The sequence below is a fragment of the Cetorhinus maximus genome, chromosome 28 (genome assembly GCF_964194155.1).
Source record: "Cetorhinus maximus chromosome 28, sCetMax3.hap1.1, whole genome shotgun sequence".
NCBI classification, from domain to species: domain Eukaryota; kingdom Metazoa; phylum Chordata; class Chondrichthyes; order Lamniformes; family Cetorhinidae; genus Cetorhinus; species Cetorhinus maximus.
The window spans coordinates 22914015-22941273 of NC_135906.1; the positions used below are offsets into that span (position 1 = coordinate 22914015).

Genomic DNA, 27259 nt, shown 5'->3' on the forward strand with positions numbered 1-27259 from the left:
CAATACTTATGGAGACAAAGTTCCACCTTCACATTGCGGATACCCTCTATCGTGTTGTGTGGCACTACCGCCATGCTAAATAGGATAGATTTCAAACAGATCTAGCAGCTCAAGACTTGGCAACCATGAGGTGCTGTGGGCTATCAGCAACAGCAGAATTGTACTCAACCACAATCTGTAACCTCAAGGCCTGACATATACCCCACTCCACCATTACCATCAAGCCAGGGGACCAAGCCTGGTTCAATGAAGAGTGCAGGAGGGCATGCCAGGAACGGCACCAGGTGTACCTAAACACAAGATGTCAACCTGGTGAAGGTACTTGCGTACTAAATAGCATAAGCAACAAGTGATAGACAGAGTTAAGCAATTCCACAACCAACAGATCAGATCTAAGCTCTGCAGTCCTGCCACATCCAGTTGTGAATAGTAGTGGACAATTAAACAACTCACTGGAGAAGAAGGCTCCATAAATATCCCCATTCTCAATGATGGGGGAGCCCAGTACATCAGTGCAAAAGATAAGGCTGAAGCATTTGCTACAATCTTCAGCCAGAAGTGCCGAGTGGATGATCCATCTCGGCCTCCTCCGGAAGTCTCCAGCATCACAAATGCCAGTCTTCAGCCAGTTCAATTCACTCCATGTGATATCAAGAAATAGCTGAAGACACTGGATAGTGCAAAGGCTATGGGACCTGACAATATACCAGCAATAGTACTGCAGACTTGTGCTCCAGAACTAGACACACCCCTAGCCAAGCTGTTCCTGTACAGCTACAACACTAGCATCTACCTGATAATGTGTAAAATTGCCCAGGTACGTCCTGTACACAAAAAGCAGGACAAATCCAACCTGGTCAATTACCGCCTCATCAGTCTATTCTCGATCAACAGTGTTGTCAGCAGCACTTGCTTAGCAACAACCTACTCACTGATGCTCAGTTTGGGTTCCGCCAGGGTCACTCAGCTTCTGATCTCATTACAACCTTGGTTCAAACATCAACAAAAGAGCTGAACTTCAGAGGTGAGGTGACAGTGACTACCCTTGATATCAAGGCAGCATTTGACCGAGTGTGGCATCAAGGAGCCCTAGCAAAACTGGAGTCAATGGGAATCAGGGGGAAAACTCTCCACTGGTTGGAGTCATACCTAGCACAAAGGGTTGTTGGAAGTCAAACATCTCAGTTCCAAGACATCACTGCAAGAGTTCCTCAGGGTAGTGTCCTAGGCTCAACTATCTTCAGCTACTTCATGAATGACCTTCCTTCCATCATTAGGTCAGAAGTGGGGATGTTCGCTGATGATTGCAGGATGTTCAGCACCATTCACGACTCCTCAGGTACTGAAGCAGTTCATGTCGAAATGCAACAAGACCTGGACAATATCCAGGCTTGGGCTGATGTGGCAAGTAATATTCATGCCACACAAGTGCCAGGCAATGACCATTTCCAACAGAAGAGGAGCTAACCATCACCCCTTGACATTCAATGGCATTACCATCGCTGAAGCCCCCATTATCAACATCCTGGGGGTTACCACTGACCAGAAACTGAACTAGACTAGCCATATAAATACTGTGGCTAAAAGAGCAGGTCAGAGGCTGGGAATCCTGCGATGAGTAACTCACCTCTTGACTCTCCAAAGCCTGTCCACCATCTACAAGGCACAAGTCAGGAGTGTGATGGAATACTCTCCACTTGCCTGAATGAGTGCGGCTCCAACAACACTCAAGAAGCTTGACACCATCCAGGACAAAGCAGCCTGCTTGATTGGCACCACATCCACAAACATTCACTCCCTCCACCGCTGACACACAGTGGCAGCAGTGTGTACCAACTACGAGATGCACTGCAGGAACTCGCCAAGCCTCCTTTGACAGCACCTTCCAAACCCACAACCACTACCATCTAGAAGAACCAGGGCGGCAGACACTTGGGAACACCACCACCTGGAAGTTCCCCTCCAAGTCACCCACCATCTTCACGTGGAATTATATCGCCGTTCCTTCACTGTGGCTGGGTCAAAATCCTGGAACTCCTTACCTGACAGCACTGTACACCACGTGGACTGCAACAGTCAAGAAGACAGCTTACCACCACCTTCTCAAGGGCAATTAAGGATGGGCAATAAATCCTAGCCTCGCCAGTGATACCCACATCCCACGAATGAATTAAAAAAAACAAGTGTGCCCTCCTTGCTATGGTGCTGGCTGCTGGCTCTGCTGTTCTACTCTCTCTCCTCCTTGTGCTGTAGGGTGCCACACTAAGAACTTCTTGATCTGCAGACCTTGGTGAGTAAATGTCTAGGTGCATCTTTAGTGATCCCTGACTTTAAGAGCCTTCAACCTAGTATCTTCCATGTTATTTCCTCCCCCAAACATCAATATAATAATGGCATCCCCATTGAGAAATCAGTCTAGAGTGCAAAGCAGTGTTTTCAACAGAAGTAAGTAAAAGAAGCACTCAAAGTACTTAAAAGATTGCTTTTTAGGGCATACAAAATAGCCTCGTCAGTGTGGAATCGCAGGGTTACTTAGCAGCAGCTGTACCAGTTCTAATAACGTAGCAGTCATTATTTGTGCTAGGGATCGGGAAAGTAATGGAGGGGAATGAGACGGAGAGGTCAGCCTCATCATCCTGACCTCCTGAGAGATGGTGGGGCAGCATTCAGTGTTTCATTTAGGATGAAGCTATAGAGGACTTGTTAGTGTAAATTTTTGGCAATAGCTGTTAAGAATGTATTTTACTCTGATTACATCCTTAAAATAAGTATTAATTTTAAAGGAGAACCAGGTCTAACTGGAGTTATTTTATTATGTTGTTAATTATCTAGATATTTAAATGTGGATCACACCACAGCCTAGTCTGTGTTTTGGGGTATGACATAGCTTGCATGTAAAGTGGGGTGTCATAGAAAATTTCTTCATGGCAAAGACTTATTCGTGTCTGATGACTTCCTCACTATAGAGTGAGAAAATTATTCCATTGTTTCCCATTTTGTGGACATTATATGCTGGGTATTAAATCAAAAGAGAGAAATACTGCATAATAACACCATGAGTAGATCATTCAGCCCCCTGTTCGTCCAACAGCCAGATCATGGTTAACTCCATCTACCCACTTTGGGTCCATAATCTTTAATGCAAAAATCTATTAATCTCAGTTTTCAATTGACCACTCCACAGTCTCAACAGCATTTTGGGGGAGAGATTTCTGGATTACAACTACCCTTTATGTGAAGAAAGTCCATAAATGCAGTCATCATTCCCATTGTAAACATTTCCAGTTCAAACATAAAATCGTATAGATTGAAAAGTATGGAATTAATGCTAAACCTTGGTTAGACCACAACTGGAGTACAGTTCTGGTCACTATATTATATAAAGGATATTGAGACACTGGAAAGGGTACAGAGAAGATTTGCAAGAATGATACCAGAAAAGTGTGGAAATACTTAACAGGAAAAGATTGATAGGCTGGGTCTCTTTTCTCTTGGCAAAAGAAGGCTGAGGTGTGACCTAAGGGAGATCTTTAAAATTATGAAAGGTTTTGATAGAGTGTATATAGAAAGAATGTTTCCTGTTGTGGGGAAGAGACTAACTAGAGGCCATCAATATAAGATAGTCACTAAGCAATCTAATAGGGAATTCAGGAGAAACTTCACCCAGAGAGGGTGAGAGTGTGGAACTCACTGCCACAGGAAGTAGTTGCAGCGAATAGCATAGATGCATTTAAGGGCAAGCTAAACAAGCATATGTGGGAGAAGGGAATAAAGGGTTACAATGGTAGATTTAGATGAGGAAAAATGGAAGGAGGCTTGAGTGGAGCATAAACACTGGCATGGAAGAGTCGGGCTTAACAGCCGTTTTCTGCGTTGTACATCCTGTTATGACACAGCAGTTGATAAAGCTGAGTTATTTAAAAATCCCAGAGGGAAACTTTAAACAACTGTCATAACCTATATTTTTAAGTGGTATGTTTGAGATGCAGCTTTAAATTCAGGAATCAGACCATCAGTTCTCGGGAGGTTTTTATATTAAACTAAATGAAACATTTTATTAAGTTACAACACATTAAACACAAAAACATGGCTACAAATTACTACTATCATAACTTTTTAACAAATTCCCAGACTAATCTCCACTAAGGCAACAGCAACCCAGAGACTTTGAGCAGACACCAGGCAAAGCATTTTCATCTTACATTTTCAAAATGAAGTTCCTTTCATTTTAGTTCCCTTGCAAACACAGTGGTAGGATTACAGGCTTTGATTTTACATTGCCTCTGCCCTGCACATACAAAACTGCTGTCTGTTATACCTAGCACAGCTCATTGAATATAAATTCTCATTGTATCTCCAGCCCCTTTGAACTCCACCTCTTCTAACTATAAAACCCCTTTCATAGTATCAATTTTATTAGTAATATAAATATATTGCTTGGTCTCTGCTAGCTAGGTGCCAGATTTCACCCCCTTCTTGAATACTCTATTTAACAAAATGCAAATGTACATCCACCTCTCTTTACATCTCAAAACTAGTATACATCAAAGCATCCAGACTAGCTGGCTTTGATCCAATTAAGACACACCCAAAGACTAAACCTCTATTTTAAAAGAAAAATAATTTCCAATAATATTAATAGTTTCATGACAATCCTATGTAATACATTACCTCTAGTATAGCAATTCCCAAAGCTACAATACCAAGAATCTTGGTGTTTCTCTTCAGAAAGATGGAAAGTGTCAAGGAGCAACCCTGAAAACAATGAAGAAAATTATATTCAATCCTTTGTCTTCATTTTCTTTCTGTTTTTTTGCCTTTCTCCTCTCTTAGAAATATGAGCACAGAAATCCTGCAGAAACATTACAGCTCATGCAGGTAAATTTGTTCCAAGTCCCAGGATCATTTAAATAATTGGGGTTGGCCTGTGGCGCTTATAGAAGCACCAGGCCCATCAAGGCAGCAGAAACTCAGAGCTACTGGGAGCCAACTGTTGGAATTTGCAATGTTGCCCCTTTCAGTTGGCCAGAACAGGACCTACTTCTGCTCTTTAGAGAAGTAGGTTATGCTGAATTTTCTAGGAGCGCATTTGGCAAGTTTTCTGGAATAGCTGAACATTTTCAGGTATTTCCCCAAACTGCTGCCGACACTTTTTTTTTTGGAGGTGGGGGGGAGCAGATGGTCATGTGTGGGTGTGTGGGACAGGCAGCAGAAGCCTCCCTACCATTAGGGTTTCTTGGGTAGTTAAAGTAGAACAGAAATTAAGCAGACCCTGGTTCCATCCCAAATAGTGACTCACCACCACAGCTTTGCCACAGTTCCCGCACCCTTATGAGTAGAATTTCTAGGCATGTGGCTCTTGTTGAGTTTTGAGTTTGATTCCATGGGTGTCAGTCATGGTTCTTTACCTCACTCAACTAACTATTTATCATGTGTAAAGACTGACAGTGAGCAGAACCGTCCCAAAATTGCACTAAGTGTGGTAGCAGATGTGAAAAAATAATTTTACCCAGTGGCTGCAATGGCAGGTTTTCATGTCTATTGTCCGCTTCTCAATGCATCCCATCTCATTAATAATACATTCATGTGAAACGGCCCAGATCGCTGGCCCCACTGTCACCTCAGGCTTTCAGTAATCTGGGCACTATATTTAAAGGGTGCCCCTGCAAAGAGCTAGCTCTCTCTAAGGGACCGAAAGCTACTGGAAAGTTATGACTGCCAAAGGAAGGAAACACACTGCCCCCAAATTTAGCGATACCTCCCTCAAGCGCCTACTGATGGAGTGGAGGCCGGCGGTGAAGTCCTCTACCCCTACTCTGGGCGAAGACCACCAAACAAGGTGGCAAATCCAGCATGGGAGGCGATGGCAGTCGTGGTCAGCACCAACACCTTGCAAAAGAGGATAGCCACCCAGTGCCGAAAGAGGATGAATGATCTCCTCCGTTCCACCAGGGTAAGCCACTCTTCTCATCACCCTCAACTCACACACTCACCAGCTCATCATACATCCACAGAGATCTCACTCACTACCAGTTCAAGGGACATCACCATTCACTCTCTTTCACATACCTTCATTTGCCCTGCAGATTGTGTCCTCATCCCGTCCATGGCACACCCACACATGCCAGGCACACTTCTCATCTGGCCTGACATCTTGCTTACACTCTCTCCATCTGTATTCATGCAGGACAAGCTGGCACACAACAAAAGGGAGAGGTCACAGACTGGTGGAGGAATGCCTGACATCAAGGTCCTCACAGACTTTGAAAATAGAGTCATCCAGCTGGCCAGCGACGATCTGGACTGTTCCTGTGCCAGCAGTGAGGGTGGTGGTGCCATCCACACAGGTGACTCTGGGAATATCCAGCCAATCCAAATCCCCTCTTTCTGTGACCCCTGCAGCTTCAGCTCAACAGGCTGAGGAGGCCGCAGCTGGCCCACAGTAAGCTACCCAAAGCAGGCTGGGGCCCTCCAGGTCTCAGTCCTTCAGAGGACGCCTGCCAAGGTCATCACAAACAGGGTGTAGTAGTCAGAGGCTGTCTCCACCTTCGCTGTGGGTGTCGGAGAAGCACCAAGATGTAACAGCAGGGTTAGGAAGGCTAAGAAGATGTAGTTACACAGCCTGGACATGGGTGTTAATCACTTGCACATAATGTTCACTATTGTAAATAAACTCCCAAGAATGTCTCCTTGTCTATGGCTCCTTGTTATGATGAGCAGTGTTCATGTCACGTGAAACCTTGGTTCCTGCACAAAATGAAGGCAGGTGTCTCAGTCCAGGGCCTCTTCCCTGTGCAGTGTGTAACCTTCAGAGCAAGGTATTGGTCCGGCTTCACATACACTGGACACATTAGTGATGCCTGCACCTCGATGGTGCTTGACATTGCTCCCAGAATGTTGTGGGCAGGCATCACAGAGTTCTGTCATTCTCTCTGTGTGCTCCCAGCACCACTGAGGCGGGGCTGCCCCCCCGCCATCTCTTCAACATTTGTGACCGGTGACAGTGTGCTCCTGAAGGGGTCAGGTGCTGGAGGCTGACAAAAGGATCAGATGCATTTAAAGTTTCACATCTGCGTCTCCATGATATGACATAGTGCAAGCGAGCTGCCCTCAGCCAGACAGGAGTCAGACTTTAACAGAGGCTATGTGAAGATCTATGGAGTGTTGTCACTGCATGTCATTATCATCCTCCTGGAATCTAATGACTATTAGGGCCTCTGCCATGTTTCCATGACATGAGTCTGAGCACTGGGCTGCCATCAGCCACACAGGAGTCAAACGTTCACAGATTCAAGGTGAGGATGTCAGGACCATCCTCAGTGCATTTCCTCATCATCCTTCACGAATCTTGAAGCTAAGAGGACCTCTCGAGCCTGCCTGCCTCATCTGGCCAGTGCGATGGCCTCATTGCCAGCATCCTTGCCTTCGAGAGCCTCATCACCTCCACCCCCTTCGAAGTCCTCCTCATCAGAGAAGGTGTGCAGCTCTTCCATCTCTTCCTCAGCCAGGTCCTCCCCCCATTGCAGCCCCAGGTTGTGTAGCGCGCAGCAAGCCACAATGATGTGCAACGCCATCAGTGGACTGTTTTGCAGTGCTCCACCAGACCTGTCGAGTAACCAGAACCTCATTTTTAAAATGCCTATCGTTGCTTCACCAAAGTTTGGGCCGCAGCATGAGCCTCGTTATACCATCACTCTGCTGCATGGGCATCATCAGCCACGTCCTCTGTGGGTAGGCCTTGTCTCCGAGGAGCCAACCCTGCAGCCTTTCTGAACCCTGAAAGATGTCAGGGATCTGAGACCTGCTGAGGACATAGGAGTTGTGGATGCTCCCTAAGAATCGTGCGCAGATCTGTAGGATGTGTTTATGGTGGTTGCAGACCAGCTGAACATGCAGCGAGTGGAAGCCTCTTGCGATTGACATAGTTGATTGCTTGTTGCCACAGAGATCTAAGCACCATGTGAGTGCAGTCAATGGCACCCTGCAGCTGTGGAAAATCAGAGATCTGCACAAATCCCAGCGCTCACGCTTTCTGGTTTTCCTGATCCTGGTCGATATGCACAAGATGGTTCCCATGACCTCCTGGATACACTTGTGCGTGGAAGCTTGCAAGATCTTGCACAGGTCATCTGTGGAGCCCTGGAAGGAGCTACTGGCGTAAAAATTGAGTGTTGCAGTCACTTTCAAGGCCACGGGCAGTGGATGCCCTCCATGTCCCCATGGCACCAAATCCTGCAGCAGGTGGAATATGCGACCCTCTTCATGCACAGTCTTCGGTGACACTGGTTCTCAGTCATCTGCAGGAAAGACAGGCGCCGTCTATAGACCCTGGGTCTAGCGAAGTGCCTATGAGCAACGACAAACTGTGGGTCTTCAGCTGCATGCGCAGCAGGCCCTGCCACCCCTTTATCTTGAGGGAGATGCTCCTCCCTTTGCCGAGCAAGGTGCCTCCGCCGCACTCTTTTTCTTTTTCTTTGCTCCCTGTAAGCCATGAGGCAAACTGCTAAATCATCAGGCTCCATGATCCTGATGTTCTCCTCCTGCAGAATCAAAGAGAGAGACGCATGGGTGAGCATATGTGTCCTAAGAACTTGTCTTGGCTAAGCTTGAAGGCCCTTCACACATGCCAGAGAGTGCTGGATATCACTTGGATGGGCAGCGTGTAGTGCGCTTCATGGCTGTCCGAAACCCCACCCACCTCCAGCCAGCTCCACTTGACCGATTGGCAGCAGCTTCGGCCAATGGACTGCATGCTGTGCTCTCATCTCAGGCGCAGGTATTCTCCTAACCCACACTGCAAGGCTGTGCTGCTAGCTTGAACCATGAGGGATACTGGTCCAAACCTTAATAAAGACATTGCAAGGGCTGTGAGCGCCTCCACCAGTGACTGTGCCATGGACACCTTTCGCAAGGGGATTCTACAACTTGCCCAGCTTGCCAATTGTTCTGCTGCCCCCTAAAACGCACATTAATTTGGTCTGTACCCGAGGGGTGATAAATTCTGAAGCATTTTGTGGCATTTTCATGCTTTTGCTTTGCTTGAGTGGGCAGAAAAGTTTCAGAGGCCCGACTCCTAGCATATCAAGAGGCTGCAGCTGAACAGTCTCAGCTGCAGAAGAATGCTCGCTTTTGATAAATCTTTCCAAGTACGTGACCTCAAACCAATCCCCCACCCCCAGCATGTGTTTGTGTACTTCCTTCAGTCTGTGCTGCCTTGCACCCTATCCCCCTGACCTCACCCACACTGGAGCCCTTGCCCCATCACTGCAATGAAAGCCAGCTGGGAAAAAGCGACTTGCCTGTGCCTCCTGCAAATGCACAATACCTCTTCCTTGATGTCCTACAGGCAATTCTCACTAGCACAGTGCAAGTTTGTGTGCACTCACCTCTGAGTTCCCCTCAAAGTTCAGGTCACCAGGTGCACACCTTTTAAGGGCAGTCATGAAACATGCCGTTCTGAAGTCAAGCCGACATGGGGAGTAAATTTGACGTGAAAGTTGGTATTTTAGAGACTATCACAGTTGAGCTCAATTCTTCTCCCAATATCCAAAAAAAAGCACATTTCCCATGAGGCTCATTGGATAGTAATCAGCAGTGACAATATTAGCCAGTTGCTCCCTCCCTAACGCTAAACATTACCTTATTGTAGCACGTCTTCTAGCCTCTCAGAGATAGCACTCTCTCCTCTGAGTCAGATACAGGTTCTAGCCTCATCACAGGACTTGAGTGCGTGACCTGTAAGGTGAGACTTCAGTGCAGTATTCAGGGGCTGCTGCACTGTCATAGGTGACATCTTTTGGACAAGACCTGCCCTGTCTGCCTGTCCAGATAGATGTAAAAGGTCCCATTGCACTGTTTGAGCAGGGAAGGTCATGCGGTGTCCTGGCTAACAGTTTTCCTTTGCCAGCACCAAAGCAAAGTTAACTGATCTGTATTTCATTGGAGTTTGTGGGAACTTGCTGTGTGCAAACTGTGTGTTGTTTCTCTACTTACTAACAGTGACTACATCTCAATTATTAATTCATTGGCTGTGAAGCACTTTGCAACAGCATTTAACCGTGAAAGGGCCTATGAAAGGATCCATGCCTATTTCTTTCTGTCTTTCCATTACTATGGTTGAACTCAGCTGATTTAGCAAATAGTGGAACCAAACCTAAAACTTTGAAGATTGAGTTACATTCTGCTGAACCTAGAACCTTCCTGGCTCTGCTTGATTTTTTCATTCATTTATGGGATGTGGGCGTTGCTGGCTAGGCCAGTATTTATTGCCTATCCCTAATTACCCTTGAGAAGGTGGTGGTGAGCTGCCTTCTTGAACCACTGCAGTCCATGTGGTGTAGGTACACCCACAGTGCTGTTAGGGAGGGAGTTCCAGGATTTTGACCCAGTGACATTGAAGGAACGGCGATATATTTCCAAGTCAGGATGGTGAGTGGTTTCAAAGGGAACTTCCACGTAGTGGTGTTCCCATGCGTCTGCTGCCCTTGTCCTTCTAGATGGTAGTGGTTGTGGGTTTGGAAGGGCCAAGGAGTCTTGGTGAGTTGCTCCAGTGCACCTTATAGATGGTACGCATTGCTGCTACTGTGAGTTGTTGGTGGAGGGAGTTTGTGGATGGGGTGCCAATCAAGCGGGCTGCTTTGTCCTGGATGGCGTCGAGCTTCTTGAGCATTGTGGGAGCTGCACTCATCCAGGCAAGTGGGGAGTATTCCATCACACTCCCGACTTGTGCCTTGTAGATGGTGGACACATTTCACGGAGTCAGAAGGTGAGTTACTCGCTGCAGGATTCCTAGCCTCTGACCTGCTCTTGTAGTCACAGTATTTATATGGCTATTCCAGTTCAGTTTCTGTTAAATGGTAACCCCCAGGATGTTGATAGTGGGGGATTCAGTGATGGTAATGCCATTGAATGTCATATTCTCTACTTTAGTTAGCTGAGTCTTTAGAAAGCTGTAGCTGATTATATACAGGTATAATATCTAAAAAATGAGATGTTGATGTAAAAGTGTTTATCAATGCATACATTACCGGTTTAGACTTGTTAACACCACTAAGTGGGCAAGCATGTGGAGTGGTGCAGCATTCCTTAGGATACTTTGATGTTAAGTGATGGGAAGAAGAGTTTGTAAAATCGTCGTAGCTTTTGAACCCACAACACTTGAACTGGAAAAGAAAAAAAGCAAGAAGAGATCCATTAAAAGATGATCATGGTTTCAGAATTTTCTCTTTCCTAATATCCAAGATTGCTAAAGAAACACCAAAATGCTGATGAGAAATTTGAATGGGTTTCTGTGTCTTTAACTTAAAAATTATATAGCATATTTGGATTTCTTTGTATTGTTATCTGGACATCCTGGCTGTTAACTACAGTTGTGCGTCCAGTGTGCATCTGTATAACTATGCCTTTCAAAACCATATAGATGTAACACCTCAGGGCACTAAGTCCCCATAGGTTTCACTTCCAGACTGCAAAGAAAAAAGTGATAGGCTAAAAGAAGCATTTATCTGTTAAAAGTTCACAATTTCAAGTCCCATTCCAGTGGCGGAATTTTCCATAGCTGCCCGATCTTCCGGTCCAGCCGCAAGTCAATGGACTTCTGGCTGGGACGCTGCCTCGCCCGCAGCGGGTCCCACCCACGACAGGGTCGGAAAATCCCGGCCTAGGGCTTGAACACAAAATCAAGGCTGACACTTCAGTGCAGTACTGAGGGAGTGCTGCACTGTCAGAGATGCCATCTTTTGGATGAGACATTAAACTGAGGCCCCATCTGCCTGCTTGGGTGGATCCCATGACACTATTCTGTAGAAGAGTAGGGGATTTATCCCTGGTGTCCTGAACAATATTTATCCCTCGACCAACATCACAAAAACAGATGATCTGGTCATTATCGTATTGTTGTTTTTGGGAGCTTGCTGTGTACAGATTGGTTGCTGTATTTCCTACATTACAACAATGAATACACTTCGAAAATACTTCTTTGGCTGTAATGTGCTTTGATATGTCTGGTGATCGTGAAGAGGGCTATATAAATGCAAGACTTTCTTTCTTTTAAATTCTTAATCAATCCATTTTACCAAATAGGAACAAATCACAAAATAACCAACAGAAAACAGGCCAACAAAATCCATCAGCCTTTTCAAAGGTGCAAGCCACTGATGTAAATCAATCAAGTTCCTCAAATAATCTCTTCATGCTGTTTTCCTTTCACATGAAGCTGCTGTTCTTCGTGCAACCTTGGTCAGGTTTGAAATTTCACTTGGTCATAAGTGTTGGGAATTTCCGGTAGCCAGTAACAAATGCTGCCCCTATCTCTTCTGCCCTATCTCTGTTGCTCACCCATGCCTTTATTACTTCTGGACTCGACTATTCCAGCACTTCCTGGCTGGTCTCCCACAATCTACACCCCGCAAATTTGAAGTCATTCAAAACTCTGCTGCCTGTGTCATATCATCCCTGGGCTCACTGACCTACACTGGCTCCCTGTCATGCAACATCTTGATTTTAAAATTCTCATCCTAGTTTCCAAATCCCTCCAATGCCTTGTCTCCTCCAGCCCCACAATTCTGTCAGATATCTGCGCTCCTTTAATTCTAGCCTCTTATGCATCCCTGATTTTAATTGCTTCGCCATTGGTGGCTGTGCCTTCAGTTGCCTAGGCCCCAAGCTCTGGGATTCCCTTCCTACATCTCTCCACCTCTCTAACTCTCTTTCCTGCATTAAGACACTCCTTAAAATCCACCTCTTTGACCAAGTTTTTGATTATTTGTCCTAATACAGTATCTCCATATGTCGCTCGGTATAGTACTTTGTTTTATAATGTTCCTGTGAAACACCCTGTAATGTTTTATTATGTTAAAGGTGCAGTATAAATATAAATTGTATTGAATATGTGTATGAGAGAAAAGTTTTGTGGGTGTAGCTTTTCAACTGCTCATGGAAGTACAGTGCCAGAATTTCACCATAACAACCTGAACTATGTGACAATGGGTTAAAAAAAAAGTATAAGTCCCTGCTGAAAACTTCTGCAAGGAGCAATTATTCGTGGATTGCAACTTTTAGCTTGCTTTTGTGGAACAATGATACCTAGAGTGTATTGTGATAAACCAGGCAAAACATTAACATAACAACTGGGAGGTGTGAATAGTGGAAAGTTGAAAGAAGGGCACCATTTTACACAGCTTGACCCATCAAATAAAATCTTGACCTAACAAGCTTATTTGAGAGAAAGAGGTGATTGACAGTAACTCCAACTGGCAGGAACAGGACAGAATGAGGAAGATTCATATGGACCCCAAAACGTTAACTCTGTCTTTCTCTCCACAGATGCTGTCAGACCTGCTGAGTTTTTCCAGCATTTTTTGTTTTTGTTTCAGATTTCCAGCATCCGCAGTATTTTGCCTTTATACCTTTGCATTACTATTGTGTGATGCACTTGTTCATTATCCTGTGTTATTGTAGATAGGACAATGAATAGATCGTTTCTCAAAAGTCGCCTTAAACAAAATAAATTTTTAATTAAAAAATTCAATCTAAATGAGTCTTAACTCTATATTAGATTCCACACTTATCAATTTTAAGCATTTATATCTTATACATTGATTACCTCTTTCATTGCTGAATCCCATATTGTGGTTATGTCTGATATTTTGCCATAATCGTTTTTGATTGAATTCACTGCCCAAACTTGAATGTAACCAATAAAAATGTTAGCCTGGAAAAAAAGCAAAAATATTTGTTTAAGAAATAATTTTGAAATAAAGAGTCATAGCTGTTTCCATACACAATGTTGTAATGTCTAAAGTATTAAAATAGACTATCTAAGCTATCTTTATTATGCTGATTTTAGAGGCTGGAGTTAACTACAGCATTCAGCTTAGTAAGCATTCAGTTGGAGCATATTCCTTTAGTTGATATGGGCTGTTCAATCTGCAATATCTACTTTTGCACCTAATTTACTGATTATACTTATTTTTGTACAAACTAAACAACTACTTATATTTATATAGCGCCTTTAACGTAATAAAACATTTAAAGGACAAAAGAATCCCAGTTAATTGTGCTATATTTTAGTCCCCGTCATCGTCTGAACTATCTTACAAAGCATCCTAACAAATCAAATTTGAGGTGATCCAAAACTTTGCTGCTTGTGTCTTAACACGCAGCAAATTTTGTTCCACTATCACTCCTGTGTTCACTGATTTACATTGGCTGCTGGACTTCATTATAAAACAAAGTATGACACTGAATCACATAAGAAGATATTGGCCTGAATCTTCTGGTTGGCGTGCGGGGGTGGGCCCCGCTCACCGACGTTTAAAGTGACACACGGTGACGTCGGGCATGCGTCCCGACGTCACCGCATGTCATTCCAATCTTCAGTTCGGCAGGCATGCACCGGAGTCAGCTGCGCGCCCGCCAAACTGTCAAAGGCCTATTAAGGCCATTTAAAAACTAATTAAAAGAATTAATGGAGCTGCCCATCCAACCTTAAGGTTGGCGGGCAGGCAAAGAGCCTAGGCAGCCTTTGCATTTTTCATGAAACCTCATCCGCGGGTAGGATGAGGTTTCATGAAGGATTTATAAATCAAATACATTTTTTAATTAAAATTCATTGATAGGTCCCAGCTCATGTGATACTGTCACATGTGGGGACATGTATGAAAATTTTTTTCTTCATTTAAATTTTTCATAATGAAATTAAACTTCCTAAGGCAGCTCCGTGCCTCAGGAAGATTTCTGCGCTCTTTCGCGTGCATGTACGAAAGAGCGCAGGCTCCAACTCAGCTTCCTTCCCCCGCCCACACAGGGAGCACTCAGTGCTTCCAGGTGCGCATCACGCTGGGCGGGCCTTAGCTGGCCCACCCAAGTAAAATGCCCGCCCACGCCCACTCCGCCCCCCCCCCCCCAAACGGGGAGAAAATTCTCCCCATCAGGTCAGATGACCAAAAACTTGGTCAAAGAGGTAAGTTTTAAGGAGTGTCTTAAAGGAGGAAAATGAGTAGAGAGAGATGTAGAGGTGTAGGGAGGGAGTTCCAGAGCTTAGGTCCTAGGTAACTGAAGGCACGGCCACCAATGGTGCAGCAATTATAGTTGGAAATTCTCAAGAGGCCAGCTGTGGGGCTGGAGGAGATTACAGAGATAGGGAGGGGCAAGGCCATGGAGGGATTTGAAAATAAAGGATGAAAATTTTAAAATCAAGATATTATTTGACCGGGAGCCAATGTAGGTCAGCGAGCACAGGGCTGAATGGGGAATGGGGACTTGGTGTGAGTTAAGACAAGGGCAGCAGATTTTTGGATGACTTCAAGTTTGATTTGTTAGGATACTTTGTAAGGCAATTTGATGATGACAGATACAAAAATATGGCATATTTAACTGGAATTCTCTTGTCCTTCTAGTTGTCTTGTTTCTATCCAGTTCTAGAAATGTACTTTAATGGGTCCACAAATTCTAAATATTCATACTAAATCATGAAAAATACTCACTATTCCAGAAAATTATTGTAGCTGAAGACAAATTAAAACTGAGAAATAACTTGAACATGTAACACATTCTAGATTGCTACTAGAGTGTATAAATCAAATATTAAAAATATGTGGAGATGGCAATAAAGATTTTTTTTATCTCCTTCCTTCCTCTTCCAAAAGCATTTATTTCTGCAAGATTGTAGTCTCTAGGCATCTCCAATTCCAATGCCCAATTGGTCATTCTCCACACGAGTCTTGACAGTCACTATTGCCAGACTAGTCCATCACAGAGGTAATTATAGGTAATCTTGTCCTCAGCCACCATCTATGGAAGTGCACTTTCCAGCTCATTTCATAAGACGAAACCCTGACTGATTGACCATCCCACACCCGGGGTACTGAGGGCAATTTTAGCGGCTCAACAATCCTGGGTAAGATTGGCTAATGCAGAAGATTTATGAAGATGTTGCCAGGATAGGAGATTTTAGCTATGAGAATAAGCTGGGTTTGTATTGCTAGGAACAGAGAGGTTGAGGTGAGATTTAATTGAGGTGTATCAAATTATGGGGGGCCTTCAGAGGATGGAGAAGGCCTATTTTCTCAGCAGAGAGGTCAATAACCAACGGGATTTAAAGTAATTGGTTGAAGGATTAGAGGGGAGTTGGGAATTTTTTTCACCCAGAGGGTGGTGGTGGTCTGGAATTCATTGTTTGAATGGCAGGCAGAAACCCTGATCACATTTAAAAAAAAAAACACTTGAATCTGTAGTTGAAATGCTATGATGTTCAGGGCTATGGGCCAAGATTTGGGAAGTGGGATTAAGCTGGATATCTCATTTTTTGACCGACACAAATACGATGGGCCAAATGGCCTCTTTCTGTGCCGTAAATTCGTATGACTCTATGATCTGATCAATATGCTTCGTTAAATGCGGCCTTCAGCTCCTGAGCTATATTTCTTGCTGCCTTATTGTGCAATCTATACGTGCATCTCCTAAATGTTTTTTCTTCCCTGGATGACTTTGCTCTAATATCATTGAACCATTTTATTTCAAAGATACTTACCAAGCTAGAAAATGCAAGGATAATCACAGCACCCACAACCTGAGCGACGAAGATCAGCAGTATTATGATGAAAAACTAAAAGGAGAAATAGCAAAAATCAACACTTCTGCCTTTTAATTTACTGGTACCTTGGGAAATCAAGGTACTTTAAAAACATTCTTGTTTGTACATTTGGCAAGATAACAACAGATGAGAGCAGTGGGCCGATGCATTAACCCTACTTGTCACCATGCACACAGAAAAACCTAAGGGAGCTTGCCAGAAGACTGGGCCAGAAGTTCTCTATTGTTGAATTTGTGATCCAAAGTTCAACAAGTAAAGGTTAATTTTTTTCTTTATTCGTTCATGGGATGTGGGTGTTGGCTAGGCCAGCATTTATTGCCCATCCCTAATTACCCTTGAACTGAGTGGCTTGCTAGGTATTTCAGAGGGCAGTTAAGAGTCAACCGCATTGCTGTGGGTCTGGAGTCACTTGTAGGCCAGAACAGTTAAGGACAGCAGATTTCATCCCCTAAATAAAGATGGCAGGTTTCCTTCCCTAAAGGATATTGATGAACCAGGTGGTTTTTTACGACAATCAATGATGGTTTCGCAGTCACCATAATTGAGACTAGCGGCAGAATTTTCTGGTTGGCATGTGGGGACAGGCCTGACACGCCGACGCATAAAATGATGCGCGATGACATCAAGCATGCGTCCCGACATCATCACGCGCCATCGCGATATTTCGTTTGGCGGGCGTGTGCCGGAGTCAGCTGCGCGCCTGATGAAATGTAAACGGCCTATTAAGGCCATTAAGAAATTAATTGAACCACTTGTGAACGCTGCCCGTCCAACCTTAAGGTTGGCGGGCAGGCGAAAAGCCCAAGTGGCCTTCACGTTTTTCAGGAAACCTCATCCACGAGCAGAATGAGGTTTCCTGAAGCTTTTATTAAATAAATAAATAAATGTTCAAAAATATAAAAACATGTCCCCACGGGCGACATGTTTAATAATTTTTAAAATCATTTCTTTAATTATTTTAATAATGCCTCAGGGAGATTGCTGCACTCTTTCACATGCATGCGCGAAAGAGCGCTGGCCCTGACTCTCTCTCCTCCCCCCACCCGCACAGGTAGTGCTGAGCGCTACTGGTCACGTATTATGCTGGGCGGGCCTTTATTGGCCCGCCTGTGTAAAATGGCAGCGCGGAGCTGATCGCGGGCAGTGAGCGGCTCCATGCTCGCCCCTGCCCAGCCCGCCCACCAAGGGAAAGATCCTTCCCCAGCTTTTTATTCCAGATTTATTAATTTAATTCAAATTCCACCAGCTGCCATAGTGGGATTTGAACCCATGTCTCCAGACCATTAGCCTGGGCCTCTGGATGACAAGGCCAGTGACATTACCACCAGGCCATCATCTCCCCGTTATATTGTGAATTATTATGAATTTGACTAAGTTCCAAGTAATCACTTTGTAGCAAAGAGATTCCACACACACATGAAATGGTATGGATATTAGTCTCTGCTAAAAGGCAATCTTCAATTGTAAACCAGACAATGAGTGTCAGTGCGTTAATTGATTATAAAGACATTGGGCGGGATTTTACGCACCCGCCTGCTGCTGAGATCTTCCGGTCCCGCCGCAAGTCAATGGGCTTCTGGCTGGGGCGCCACCTCGCCCACGGTGGGTCCCACCCACAATGGGGCCAGAAAATCCCGGCCATAAAAACTGAGACTGATTCTTCTCTCATATGACATCCACATTTGCTCATTTGCCAAGCTGTTATCATTGAGATCAGTGCTGACAAGGGATTGAATCTACAACTTTCCTGTCACTACCACACCAACATACATATCTCGTATAGGTAGGAGTATGACTTTTACACCTGCAGAACTTGACTTTTTGTAGATGCAATGTTAATCATAAATTAGTGGTTTAGGTCTTGTTGGGAAGTAAGCACTGTCAGCAGTCACAATTTCAATCTCAAAACATTTCTTGCTCTTGTGATGTTTCCATTCATTGCCTTAGCTGTTCTTGTGTCCTTTCTAATTGAGATTGCCAAATTATAAGTAGGAGTAGGCCATTCAGCCCATTGAGCCTGTTCTGCCATTCAATTAGATCATAGCTGCTCATCTACCTCAACGCCACTTTCCTGCGCTATCTCCATATCCCTTGATGTCATTGGTCTCCAGAAATCTATTGATTTTTGTCTTGAACATGCTCAATGACTGAGCTTCAACAGCTCTCTGGGGTAGAGAATTCCAAAAATTCACCACCCACTGAGTGAAGAAATTCCCCCTCACCTCAGTCTTAAATGGCCTACCTCTTATCCTGAGATTACGTCCCCTGATTTTAGACTTACCAGCAAGGGGAAACATCTTATCTACATCTACATTTGCTACTTTCCAGTCAGCAGGAACTTTTCCAGAATCTATAGAATTTTGAAAGATAACCACCAAAGCATCCATTATCTCTCTAGCCACCTCATTCAACACTCTGGGATGAAGCTCATCTGGATTTATCAACCTTCAATCCAGTTAAAGTAGGAAATATAACCCACTATTTAAGATGGGAGAATGGAGAACTACAGACCTGTTAGTTTGATGTCAGTAGTGGGGAAAACATTAGAATCTATTACAAAGGATGTGATAACTGGACATTTAGAAGACAATGGTAAAATTGGACAGAGGCAACATGGATTTGTGAAAGGGAAATCATATTTGTCAAACTTCTTGGAGGTTTTTGAGGATTAATTGTAGCATTGATAAAGGAGAACCAGTGGATGTGATGTTTTTCAGAAGGCTTTTGATAAGGTCCAGCACAGGAGGTTAATAAATAAAATTTGAGCACATGGGATTGAGGGAAATATGCTAGTATGGATAGAGAATTGGTTAACAGACAGAAAGCAGAGAGAAGGAATAAATGGATCATTCTTAGAATGGCAGGCTGTTACTAGTGGGGTACTGAAAGGATCAATGCTAGGTCCACAGCTGTTCACAATCTATGTAAATGATTTGGATGTTGGGATGAATTGTAATATTTCAAAATTTGCTGATGATACCAAACTGGGCAGGAGCGTAAGCCATGAGGAGGATGCAAGGGAGGCTTTAAGAGAACTTGGACAGCCTAAATGAATGAGCTAGAGCATGGCAGATGGAAGTGAAATGAAGTTATTCACTTTGGTATAAAAAACAGAAAGACAGAATATTTCTTAAATGGTGAGAGGTTGGGATGTGCAGGTGTCCAAAGGGACCTGGGTGTCTGTGTTCATGAGTCACTCAAAGTTAGCATGCAGGTGCAGCAAGCAATTAGGAAGGCAAATGGTATGTTGGCTTTCATCACAAGGAAATTTGAATACAGGAGTAAAGATGTCTTGCTGCAGTTATATAGACTCTTGGTGAGACCTCATTGTGTACAGTTTCGGTCCCCTTATTTATCAATCACAATCCAATTAACTTTTCAGGTACTACTTCTTTATTTATACCAATTTCTTTTGGTTCCTCTGTTTCACAAGTCCTTGGTCACCTAGTATTTCTGGGAGATTTTCTGTATCTTCTTCCATGAAGATAGATGCAAAGTAACTGTTTACTTTCTCTGACATTTCCCTGTTCTCTTGTCCCCACCTGTAATGGGCCCACATTTGTCCTAGTTAATCTTTTCCTTTTCACGCACCTAAAGAAGGTTTTACAGTCCGCATTTATATTCTTCGCTTGTTTGTATTCATATTCTGTTTTCCCTTTCTTAATCAGATTCTTGGTCCTCCTTTGCTGAGTTCTAAATTGCTCCCAATCCTCAGACTTACCACTTTTTCTGGCATCCTTATAAGCCACTTCCTTTGATCTAATGCAATCTTTAACTTATTTTGTTAACCGTTGTTGATTTACCTTTCCTTTTGGGTGTTTATGCCTTAGAGGTATGTACATCTGTTGTAGAATGTGTAGTATTTCTTTAGTATTAGTTATTGCCTGTCTCCCGTCAAATCTTTTAGTGTATTTTTCCAATCCAACATAGCCAACTTGCCTTAGTTAGTTATCATTCTCTGGATCCATGCCCTAGTCAGATCTGCACTAATATCTCCTCTTTGTCAGATTTCCCATGCTTCCCCCCCATTCCATGCAACATTTAACCTCCTCCCAACCCATCTTTTGTTTCTTTGCTTGTCCTGTTGCCACCAACTTTTTGTCTTGCACCATTATCACTTTTGTCATTTAATCACTCCTGCCCTTCACCCCATCACTAAACATTCCCCTTTCTTCTCTAATCTCGACCCCTCTTTTACCTGGTTCTATATTTGCTTAAAACTGTTAAATCTCTAACATGTTCCAGTTTTGATAAAACGTCACCGACTTGAAATATGAACTCTGTTTCTCTCACCATAGACGCTGCTGACTGTTTTCCAGCATTTACTGTTTTTATTTCCCATTTCCAACATTTGCAGTATTTTGGTTTTGATATCGCTTTTTGGCCCTCTCAGCTACAAAGAGAGGTGACTTTCATTCTGATAGGGCTGAATTTGAAACCAGAGATGAAAGGACAGAGTACTAAATCATTCAGTCAGGTCTGAATATTGAATTGGAAATAAATATACTAATAATAACATTTTATTTTATTCAAGAAACACATTTGCAGCCTGAACAGTGTGTTGGAACTTGCAGGGAAAATCTGTTGGAATTACTGGGGTGCAGTCCAGTGGGAAGTCCACTAACCAACAACCAGCTCTCTCTTCTCATGCAGTATAAATTGTTGTTCCCTTTACAATTTGATGTTCTTGTGACAACATGTGTCTTTTTTCAGCAATACACAGAACGTTGACTGAGCCTGAGATTTTACTGATCTGTGGGATTCGGCCACTAGGTTTTATAACCAGCGAAGCCATCAAATGATCCTATTACCTTTGTTCCTTAAAGCAGAACCCTGAGGTAAATGAAATAAGTTTTTACTCACTATCATCAGCATGCACTTGTTTTCCTTCACTGCTCCGCAGCATCCCAGGAACCCAATCACTACTAAGAAGCTCCCTATAGCGATGCAGAGATACCCCACATTCACTATTTGCTTCAGTTGTGGCGCCGCTTTTGACAGGATATCAATGAAAGATCCACCATCCACTTTCACCCAGATTCCAACTCCCAATATAGCAGCACCTCCAAGCTAGAAAAGACAAAAAAAAGTGACATCCTTGTTAGTGAATTGATTTGGAAAGAGTTGGTGCATTGAAGGATCTTAGTTCCAGATCAATCAATGGTAAATATAACTTTTGATTGAATATTTAAATATATATTAAATAATGTACAACATTAAATATGCTATACACTTCAAAAAGACAATCTTTGCATTATGCACAATTTATACCTACTTCATACCAATTATACAGGCAATGATGAGGGACACATCAAGAGTACTGTTTGTAGTTTTGGTCTCCTTACCCAAGGAAGGACGTACTTGCCCGACAGGGAGTGCAACAAAGATTTGCTGAACTGTTTCCTGGGATGAAGAGATTATCCTCGTTGAAGGGATAGACTAGGCCTGCATCCAGGCAGTTTTGAAGAATGAAAGATGATCTAATTGAAACATATGACATTCTTAAGGGGCTTGACAGACTAGATGCTGAGAGGTTATTTCTCTCAGCTGGGGAATCTAGAACACGGGGTCACAGTTTCAGGATAAGGGGTCAGCCATTTAGGGCTGAGATGAGGAAAAATTTCTTCACTCAAAGGGTTGTGAATCTTTGGAATTCTCTACTCTAGAGGGCTGCATAGATTTTTGGGTACGAAAGAAATGAAGGGATATGGGGATAATGCAGAAAGGTGGAGTTGAGATAGAAAATCAGCCAAGATTTTGTTGAATTGCAGAGCAGGCTCAAAGGGCCTAATCACTCCAAGTCCTACTTCTTACATACACACAGCTGATATATAATTATATTTCTTTAATTATACCATAAAATCATCATGATGCAGTCATAGTCTGTACTATACATAAAATAAATGTTATCAATATTTTAAGTACAATGTGCATTATTTTTCCTTCTCCATAAGAAGTGCTGAGATTACCTATGGTTCAATAAATGAGGGCATCACTATGCTTGGTCAAACAAGTTTTACCTCCTCTACACTTAGTATAGGCTTTTGCAGAGAAGGGATGTTTGTTGTTCCAATTAGATAATGGTTTAAGGAGCTTCCCAGAAAATATAATATACTGTAACATCTCCAGTCTGAAATGCTTGGGACCAAGTCATTTCTGGATTCCAGTATTTTCTGGATTATAGAATGATGTTAGAATGCCTAACCACAAGTTTGTGAACCAGAAAACACAATAGGTATACCTAAAGCATAAAACAAATATAAAGCATTATAAAGCAGCAATAAAAATTATTTTACCTATCCAATACTGTACCTTCCATGTTTCCACTTCCAAAGTACTGTACTAAAATGATGTTGTGAGTTGTTTGGGTTTGCTCAAATAATTTCTGGATAACTGGTGTTTCTGAACAATAGATTTCCGGACTGGAGAGGGTACAGTGTAAATAAATTTAACTTATATATTCTGAATTTGTCGTCTATCGTAACTGGTTCCTACAGTCAATTTTAAATTTGATGACCCCATTGTTATTGGGGAGTCACATTTACTTCGAGTTCACTAATGTCCTTTAGAGAAGGAAATCTGCCGACCTTACCTGGTCTGGCCTACATGTGACTCCCGATCCACAACAATGTGGTTGACTCTTAAATTCCCTCTGAAATGGCCTAACAAGCCACTCAGTTGTATCAAACCGCAACAAAGTCACAAATAAGGAATGAAACCAGACGGACCACCCGGCATCAACCTAGGTGCCGGAATCGACAATGGCAATCTCAGCCCTGTCGACCCTGCAAAGTCCTCCTTACTAACATCTGGGGGCTAGTGCCAAAATTGGGAGAGCTGTCTCACAGACTAGTCAAGTAACAGACTGACATAGTCATAAACACAGAATCCTACCTTACAGATCATGTCCCAGACACCACCGTCACCATCCCTGAGTATGCCCTGTCCCCAGCAGGACAGACCCAGCAGAGGTGGTGGCACAGTGGTATACAGTCAGGAGGGAGATGCCCATGGAGTCCTCAACATTGACTTCGGACTGCACGAAGTCTCATGGCATCAGGTCAAGCATGGGCAAGGTAACTTCTTGCTGATTACCATGTACCACCCTCCCTCAGCTGATGAATCAGTGCTCCTCCATGTTGAACACCACTTGGAGGAAGCACTGAGGGTGGTAAAGACACAGAATGTACTCTGGGTGGGGGATGTCAATGTCCATCACCAAGAGTGGCTCAGTAGCACCACTACAGGCTGAGCTGGCTGAGTCCTAAAGGACATAGAGCTGTTGGACTGGGTCTGCGGCAGTTGGTGAGGGAACCAACAGGAGGGGAAAAACGTACTTGACCTCATCCTCACCAACCTGCCTGCCGCAGATGCATCTGTTCCATGACAGTATCAGTAGGAGTGACCACTGCACAGTCATTGTGGAGACAAAGTCCCGCTTTCACATTGAGGACACCCTCCATTGTGCACTGTGGCACTATCACTGTGCTAAATGGGATAGATTTCAAATAGATCCAGCAACTCGAGACTGGGCATCCCTAAGGCGTTGTGGGCCATTAGCAACAGCAGAATTGTACTCGAACACAGTCTGTAACCTCTTGGCCTGGCATATCCCCACTCTCCCAGCACCATCAAGCCAGGGGATCAACCCTGGTTCAGTGAAGAGTGCAGGAGGGCATACCAGGAGCAGCACCAGGCGTACCTAAAAATGAGGTGTCAACCTGGTGAAGCTATAACACAGGACTACTTGTGTGCCAATAAGCAGCAAGTGATAGACAGAGCTAAGTGATCCCACAACCTAATGGCCTAACAAGCCACTCAGTTGTATCAAACCGCAACAAAGTCACAAAAAAGGAATGAAACCAGATGGACCACCCGGCATCAACCTAGGTGCCGGAATTCACAACGGCAATCTCAGCCCTGTCAACCCTGCAAAGTCCTCCTTACTAACATCTGGGGGCTAGTGCCAAAATTCAGAGAGCTGTCTCACAGACTAGTCAAGTAACAGCCTGACAAGTTCATAAACACAGAATCCTACCTTACAGATCATGTCCCAGACACCACCATCACCATCCCTGAGTATGCTACAATGGATCAGATCTAAGCTCTGCAGTCCTGCCACATCCAGTCTTGAATGGTGGTGGACAATTAAACAACTCACTGGAGGAGGAGGCTCCACAAATATCCCCATCCTCAATGATGGAGGAGCCCAGCACATCAGTGCCAAGTGGATTATCAAACTCGGCCTCCTCCGGAGAACCCCAGCATTACAGATGCCAGTCTTCAGCCAATTCGATTCACTCCACTTGATATCAGTAAAAGGCTGAAGGCACTAGATATTGCAAAGGCTATGGGCCCCTGACAATATTCCGGCAATGGTACTGAAGACTTGTGCTCCAGAACTTGCCACGCCCCTAGCCAAGCTGTTCCAGTACAGCTACAACACTAGCATTTATCCGGCTATGTGGAAAATTGCCCAGGTATGTCCCGTACACAAAAAGCAGGACAAGTCCAAACCGGCCAATTACCACCCCATCAGTCTACTCTCGATCATCATCAAAGTCATGGAAGGGGTCATCAACAGTGCTATCAAGTGGCACTTGCTTAGCAATAACCTGCTCACTGACGCCCAGTTTGGGTTCCGCCAGGGCCACTCAGCTCTTGACCTCATTACAGCCTTGGTTCAAACACGGACAAAAGAGCTGAACTCCCGAGGTGAGGTGAGAGTGACTGCTCTTGTCATCAAGGCTGCTTTTGACCAAGTGTGGAATCAGGGAGCCCTAGCAAAACTGGAATCAATGGGAACTGGGGGGAAACTCTCCCCTGGTTGGAGTCATACCTAGCAGAAAGGAAGATGGTTGTGGTTTTTGGAAGTCAGTCATCTCAGCTCCAGGATATCACTGCAGGAGTTCCTCAGGGTAGTATCCTAGGCCCAATTATCTTCAGCTGCTTCATCAATGACCTTCCTTCTGTCATAAAGTCAGAAGTGGGGATGTTTGCTGATGATTGCACAATGTTCAGCACCATTTGTGACTCCTCAGATACTGAAGCAGTCCATGTCCAAATGAAGCAAGACCTGGACAATTTCCATGCTTGGGCTGACGAGTGGCAAGTAACATTCGCACTACGCAAGTGTCAGGCAATGACCATCTCCAACAAGAGAGAATCCAGCCATTGCCCTTTGATGTGTGATGGAATACTCTCCACTTACCTGGATGAATGCAGCTCCCACAACACTCAAGAAGGTGACACCATCCAGGACAAAGCAGCCCGCTTGATTGGCACCACATCCACAAACATTCACTCCCTCCACCACTGACGCACAGTAGCAGCAGTGTGTACCATCTACAAGATGCGCTGTAGGAATTCACCAAGCCTCCTTAAACAGCACATTCCAAACCCATGACCACTACCATCTAGAACGATAAGAGCAGCAGATAGATGGGAACACCACCACCTAGAAATTCCCCTCCAAGTCACTCACCATCCTGACTTGGAAAAATATCTGTTGCTAGGTCAAAATCCTGGAACTCCCTTCCTAACAGCACTGTCGGTGTACCTACACCACATGGACCGCAGCAGTTCGAGAAGGCAGCTCACGCCACCTTCTCAAGGGCAACTAGGGATGGGCAATAAATACTGGCCCAGCCAGCGAAGCCCACATCCTGTGAATGAAATTTTAAAAAAACTTCCAGGAATATTTGGGCCACAGACTTCTGCATCTTTTAAGAATAAAGTGGATAAATGATAGGAGCAGAGGAAGATGCAAGGGCAAGAAAAAGGCACCCAGATTAGTTTTGGATTGCTCTAGCAAGTTCTCAGCACAGACATGACGGGCTGAATGGATTTATTCTATGCTGTAAATATCTATGATTCCTTCCTAACAACAAAACAAATCAGGAAACTGGAGCAAAAAAAGATCTCTGCCTGAATGCAGGCAGATAATGTTTTCTCTCTAGCAAGTTCTCCAGTTCAATTTGGTGACATAGATTTGGGTCAATAAAAGATATGGGAAATTAGGAAAACAAAGCGAAATTTGAAGAAAATTAAGAAGAATAAACTAAATTGTAACAGAACTGAAAAGAAACTATGTTGAATGAAGTATTGAGAGAATGGTCTTTCTATAATACTCGAACTTCTAAGAGTCTTCCCTATAATGTTCTCTCTTGCCTTTGGGAGCCTCTAGGGTCTCCATTTGGTAATGGCACATTTCAGATGGGTCTGGACACCAAACCTGTGTTTGACCCTGTATGATTCTACACATTAGTGTTCCCAACAGTCAGCTGCACCAAAAATTTGCATTGAAATAATCATTAGGCTACTTACAAAGATGATGCCATTGAAGCAGAACATCGTTATCTTTAAAAATTTGAAACAACCCATCTTCTGTTTATCTTCTGTTATCTGGAAATCAAAAAGACCAGTATTTTCCATACTTTTCATAAATATAAGCAACAACGGGTATCGAACAATTCCCTTCAGACATTTCATCTTTAGAATGCCCTTTAGTAGCCTCATACAGCCAGACCCATTGGGCATTTACTAGTTGTGACTAAGTCCCTGTGAGTAATTTCTAATTATCAAATGGCTTATGTGATAACAATTAAACAATTAGCATCAATGATAAACATGTATGATAAACCAAGTAAAGGAAGGACACACAAA

At 43.7% G+C, this 27259-nt stretch overlaps 1 protein-coding gene across 1 annotated transcript; it reads right to left on the reverse strand.

Annotated features, from left to right (window-relative positions):
* Positions 1 to 4644: 4644 nt before the first annotated feature.
* LOC144668770 (tetraspanin-1-like) lies at positions 4645 to 26977 on the reverse strand. Its single transcript, XM_078531100.1, has 6 exons — positions 26921 to 26977; positions 21458 to 21664; positions 16532 to 16606; positions 13604 to 13711; positions 11028 to 11162; positions 4645 to 4755 (listed from the first exon to the last, which is right to left on the reverse strand). Exons 1-6 carry the CDS (start codon positions 26975 to 26977, stop codon positions 4645 to 4647), a joined length of 693 nt encoding a protein of 230 aa, XP_078387226.1.
* Between the last annotated feature and the right edge of the window lie 282 nt (positions 26978 to 27259).